Source organism: Elephantulus edwardii, unplaced genomic scaffold (genome assembly GCF_000299155.1).
Source record: "Elephantulus edwardii isolate Elephantulus edwardi_28Jun2011 unplaced genomic scaffold, EleEdw1.0 scaffold00106, whole genome shotgun sequence".
In the NCBI taxonomy this organism is placed as follows: Eukaryota; Metazoa; Chordata; class Mammalia; order Macroscelidea; family Macroscelididae; genus Elephantulus; species Elephantulus edwardii.
Genome location: NW_006399856.1, coordinates 5,190,405 through 5,196,404, shown reverse-complemented (window position 1 = coordinate 5,196,404; position 6,000 = coordinate 5,190,405). Strand labels below are relative to the sequence as shown.

Sequence of the window (6,000 nt, the reverse complement as noted above, 5' to 3'; positions counted from 1 at the left end):
CTGGGGAGGTGCGGGGGGGGAATTGTGTACCAATGAGGGAGTTTTTCTTTTGCTTTTCAAGGAGAGGAGCAAAAGGGGGGGAGGGGGGAGGGGTTTGTGCGGGGAAAAGGGTGCAACAATGAATGAATGGAATCCCAAAATCTCTGTAGATGTTCTTTGAAATGAAAAAGAAACAACCTAAATTTAAAAAAAAAATGGTTGCAGGAAGGATTCTAACATGTTGATAGAAAAAGTGAAATTATAGTAAGTTACATTCTGACTGTAATTTATAGTGGCTAAAAGGAATATTCTTCATCATTCTATCAAGGACATATTTCCATATCTTTCAAAGGATTTATGCAAAAGAGAGTTTCACTTGATGGCCTTTGTAATTTCTTGCTATATAGCAGGAAGCTGGACAGTGACAAGGGATGGCAGAAGGAGAATTGATGCCTTTGAATTGTGATGCTGGAGATTATGGAATAATCCATGGACTGCTAGGAGGACAAACAGCTTCATCCTGGAGAGGGTGAAACAGGATGCTCCTTGGAGGCAAGGATTTTGAAGCTCTATCTGCCATACTTTGGTCAAGTTTCAAGAAAGGACCAGTCCTTGGAGACGTATGTCATGCTTGGGAAGGTTGGAGGGACAGAACAGGAGAGGAAGACCCTCGATGAGATGGATTGACTCAGTGACTGGGGTAATAGGGGTAGGTGATCAGAGACAATAATACTGGCTCAGGATAGAGCAGGGTTCAAAGTTGTTGTACATAGGGTCGTTATGGGTTGCAAGCGACTCAAGAGCACATAACAACAATAACCTTTTGTGTAGCACATGGGCTCTGCATGAATTGGAAATAGCTTGACAGCCACAGGTTGCTTGCTTGGTTCACATGTCTTTAGCATTTTTGAATTTAGAAGAACATCTTTAAGCTGTATTTTTTTTTTAAATAGCACAGCCCAGATGTCCAAACACAAATGAACAGATTGAAAAATTATGGTATATTCCAACAATTGAATACTATGCAGCATGAAGGAGCAATGATTTTCTAAATTATTATCTAACTTGGGAGGGACTGGAGAGCATTATGCTGAGTGAACTAACTCAGTCCCTCAAGGACAAATACTGTATAAAACAATTAACTGTAGAATGTGTACAAGGATCAAAGGGGGCTTGGAGAGAGTGGAAACAGAGGGATGAGGATGTGCAGAGGGAGGAGGGATTAATCATGGGGTTGTACAATTTGATGGGAGGCGGTGAGGGAAATTGGAAGAATCTGTTCTGGAAAACAGTGTATCTGAATTTTGTAAATAAACCAGTATAATAAAGAAATGTTAAAAAAAAAAAAACAAACCACAACTGCTTCTTGGGGTTTAAAATAAAAATCTGCCCTCCTACTTTTCATGTTTACGACATTGCCATTCGTCTAAATATCCACGTTAGCTTTGTACCGTCTCTGTCTGTGAAGTTGCTGCTGCTCACAGATAAATCGTCAGGAGTGGAGACGCCGTTGGCACTGGGATTTCCGATTTTATTCTGTGTTAAGTGCTCAAGACTCATATCGCTATTCTTCTGTGTCTCTTTGGTCAGGTTGAGGAATACCTGTGCAGAGAAGTCAGGTCACTCTATTTACATAAAAATGATACATATCTTCCAGTTTCTCAGCTCAATTTTGATTGGGACTTATTAATCACTTGTCTTGAGTAAAGTAGCTAAATTGACAAATACAAAGAAATAAAACCGAGAAATACAAATAACTAAAAGCGATAAACTTTACTTTTTATTCCCATATTTCAGCGAAAACATTTGGATTTAAAAATAGAAAAGGTCTCTTCTCTAATTGGAACGTGTTTGTAATCCTTCAGAAGTTAGTGTTACATAAGAACACATTGAGGTAACTTAAAAATGTTCTGATATGTAAAATATTTCTCTCTCTATGTATATGTATAAGTATATGTATATGTATACATATATGTATATACTGTGACACTAACGTGTCAAATGTATTAATGGCTGGTTACCCAATGCGGACAGAGAGCAGAGTGGAGCTCCCGGATTAAAACAAGGTTGGAAGGAGGAGTGACATCCACTTCCATAATAGCTTGCCTCCAGAAACCCTATGAAACTGGAGAGAGGATGAAAATCACCCAAGTGTTGAGGACTCTTCTTCATAGGTCTTTTTTAAAAATTAGGTCTTTTTTTTAAATAGAAACAGAAAATTGTACCAGTTTGGTTAGTTTTTTGTGTGTGTGTCTTTCTGTGTTTGTTTTCTTTTTAAAGAAAAGAGTGATGCTGCGGCCTACCTCCTCCACAGTGGTGTCTGAGATGCCATAGCACCCGATGTTGAGGCCACTCATTCCACTGTCCAGCGCGCGCAGCAGTGACAGGTAGGCTCCCGAGACTTTGGTGCTAAATGGGGGAAGCACGTAAACGAGCTCGCCTCCAATATCCTCCTTGAGATAGGCTTCCGGGAGGTGTGACTGGATCATCGTCGTCACAGCCACTGTGTCACATATTACCTTCGAGTTTAGATTTTGACTCTAGAGATAAAGACAGATGTTAAGCAATTTCTTCTCTGCAGTGGCCAAGGGCGTGAATCTGGGGGTGCTGAGCTCTTCAGGTCACCTTGAAACACCATCTACTCACCAATCCCCCCAACTGCTCTCTCTTATTCAGGGACCAGTCGGGGGTTGAGCTGCCAGCTCCACTCAATCCATCCCCTCCTCTGACCACATCAGCCATCATTCCCCTCTCATTCGCTCTTCTTTTGTTTGTTTGTGTTTAGATCCTCGGAGGCTGAGAGCTTCTGCCAGTTACCTTCTTGTCCCATAAACACATATGTAGGTGACTATCTCACCAAATCCACATCTTGACTCGACTGTCACTTTATCAGAGACACCTTCCTTGAGACCTTACATAAAATTACATGGCCCACCACTATCTAGTTAACACTTCCTGACTTAGTTCTACCCATAGCAGTGACCATTTATAAACATACTATACAGAGTTGTTGGGTAGTGCAAATGATTAATAGGCTCAGGTGCTAACCAAAAGGTTGATAATTTGAGTCTGCCCAGAAGTACTTGGTTGTTTACTTCCAAAATGTCAGTCATTGAAAACTTTATCAAGTATAGTTAAGTTCTGAGACTCCACAGCATTGTCAGAATTTATGTTGATTCATGGCAAATGACTTCATTAATAAATGAAATCATATTCTTACTGATTTTATCCCCTGAGTTTTTCACTCTTCATCAGAAGATAATCTCCAGGGTGGAGATTTTAGCATCCTTAGCCATTGCTGTATCCCCAGGTCCTAGTATAAGGCTTGGCCACATGTCAAACACCTACTACTTTTGGATTTATTAAGGAACATCATTATGAAACATTTTTCATATATTGGAAGTCACATAAATAAAAACAGCAAAAATTTACTTAATAGCACATAATTCTTACATTGTATTATGAAATCAAGTCATATTTTAGGTGGTATAAGGGAGCTTTACTCAGCACTTTCATCTTTAAAAGACGTAAAAGCCTTGTTGACATGCGCTAGTTTGTCTCCATGCTGCAATTTGAATGAAGAGTACTAATTAAAGCGTGAATATGTCATTTCATACTCTCTTCATTTGCTTTTGATAAAGCAGAACATCTAATTTTCAGCCTTTAGATGGAAATGTTATGGGGGTTCAAAAGTTGATCTTCCTTCTTAAAATGTAAATGATAGTGTTGAGAAGCTTTCACTAGGTCCTTAGACCAGTGTCATCACCCCAGACCTTGGTGGTAGACACGTAAACTGGGGAGTGTCACCCCAGACCTAGTGAGTCAGACTCTCAGAATAGTGTCCACAGTCTGAGTTTTAACAAGCTTGCAGAGTGTTCTATTAGTTGGTGGTGTGAGAGAATAGTAATAAATTTTAGCAATGGATTTTGGAAGACATTGTCTCAAATTTGCATTAAAAATATTTATGATTCTTATAATGATGTACAGTTTCTCCTTCACAAACCTTCTTCTTGGTGAGTGTGAGGTGATATCCATCCCCAAAGGCTTCCTTGAGGTAGAAAGGTGACCCACAACATCGAAGTCCACCCTGCTCCAGGAAGGCAATGCGGTCACTCAGCACTTCAGCCTCGTCCAAGTGATGTGTCGACAGAATGATTGTCCTGGCTTGAAAATCCAGACAAAATGAGCAAAAATGTGTGAAGGGAAGATACCATTCCAAAGATACATGCAACTATTAGTGGTCACCAAGAATGGGAGGAAAGGGAATGGGGAGCTATTGTTTAAGAAGGAATGAGTTTCTGGTTAGGGTGAAGAGAAATCTGGCCACGATAAGGGGTAAGATGATTAATGTAATTGATAGCACTAAATTGTGCATGTAGAAAACATTGTGTTATACATATTTTTTTCAAAATTTTAAAGGAAGTGTATGCCCTTTCACATGTAAGAAGAGTCATATTTTAGGACCTAACTGGAAAATAGTTGACCAGAAGGAGTTTCCAAAATGATCAAAAGAAACTTAAGAAGGATCTTTTTAGACCTTTGGGAGATCTTACATACAAACTAGCAGATAAAATGAATTTATTATGCTGTCAAGTTGTTTGTATAATATTCATGGTATTGACATTGGTGATTTTTGGCATAGTCTAGCATAATCTTTGGCTTCATTTTTATCCCTTTCTTCCTCTCTCTTTCTGCCTTCCATCTCTATAAAAAATGCAATATTTTTAAAGCCTTTCTGAATATTCCTCTCTGATTAATCTACTCCACTCTGATTACTCCTTCGCTTCATATCCTGTTAGCACCTATTTAGTCTGTTTGGGGTTTATTTGCCTTTGTGTGTGTTTGATACTTCTAATTAGATTCGAAGCTCCTCTATGTAGAATCTGAACCTTTTTCACTTAATATAATTTAATTTTAATATTTGCATTTATAAACTCTCAAAAAAAAAACCAAACCACAACCCAACCCAAAAACACCTGTGAAGTTCTCAGTCTATAGTGTGCACTAGATAGACATTAACTAATTGACCCAGACATTGACTTGGGAGAAGACCTGGAAAGGAGAGTCAATCAAAGGGTCAATTTAAAGGGTGTCATACACACAAAAAAACCTTCCTCATAGTACTGTGTAATCGAGAGGACGAAACTTTGGTTGTAGGATAGAAGGAGACATTACAATAAGACACTCATACCAGTTTTGTTCTTGGATATAACATCCCATATACTTCGGCGAGAACATGGGTCAACTCCAGTGGACGGCTCATCCAAAATCACCACTCTTGAGCCACCAATGAGAGCTATGGATATGGACAACTTCCTCTTCATTCCTCCAGACAACGTTCCAACCCTCTTATGTCGATGGCTATACAGTCCAGTATCTTTTAAAGTCCTTCAAAACATAGTGTGGGCTGTTAGTAACATATAGATAGAAGACTTGAAGACAAGAAAATGACAATAAATATCTTAGGTCAGAGATAATCACTAAGTAGCTACAAGGTACTTGGTAAAGTACAAAAAATGTAGTGATGATTCATAAACCTATAGTTTTCTATTGCTTATTGTGTAGTTGCAAGTACAAAATCGATAAGCAGAAAACAACATCAGGGAAGATTTCTTTTTCTTCATTCTTTTGACAAACATTTGTAGAGTGCCTGACTTCTGTGTGCCACGCTCTGCTCTAGGTTCGGGTTGAAAAGCAGTGAACAGATAATTATTCCACCCACAGAAAATGATGCTTTAGGATGTACATGCATTGAGAGGGATAAAGGGGAAATAATGCCAAGAAGCATACTCTCTGGTAAGTTAATAATATGAGAGGTGCACTAAAGAAAAACATAAAGCAGGCCACAGGAGGTAAGGAGCACCTGGGGATGCCATCGTAGGCATGTCTTATACGTCACAGTCATCTCGGAGAAAAGTGCTGTGGGAGCAGATTCACTGGCTGTCACAGGGACACCAACTCTAAGTGATCCTACAAAGAAGAACTGCTTGGTTGAGTTTCCGAGGCTCTAACTCTTTATGG

At 39.2% G+C, this 6,000-nt stretch overlaps 1 protein-coding gene across 1 annotated transcript in view; it reads right to left on the bottom strand.

The window, feature by feature from the left end:
• Positions 1-6,000, bottom strand: part of ABCA12 (ATP-binding cassette, sub-family A (ABC1), member 12) — a 224,601-nt gene that overhangs the window by 47,246 nt on the left and 171,355 nt on the right. Inside the window, exons 30-33 of the mRNA XM_006891919.1 lie at positions 5,171-5,367; positions 3,983-4,143; positions 2,283-2,519; positions 1,431-1,581 (exon numbers count right to left, since the gene is read on the bottom strand). Of these exons, the coding sequence (XP_006891981.1) occupies positions 1,431-1,581; positions 2,283-2,519; positions 3,983-4,143; positions 5,171-5,367 (746 nt within the window). The remainder of the gene's footprint in view (positions 1-1,430; positions 1,582-2,282; positions 2,520-3,982; positions 4,144-5,170; positions 5,368-6,000) is intronic.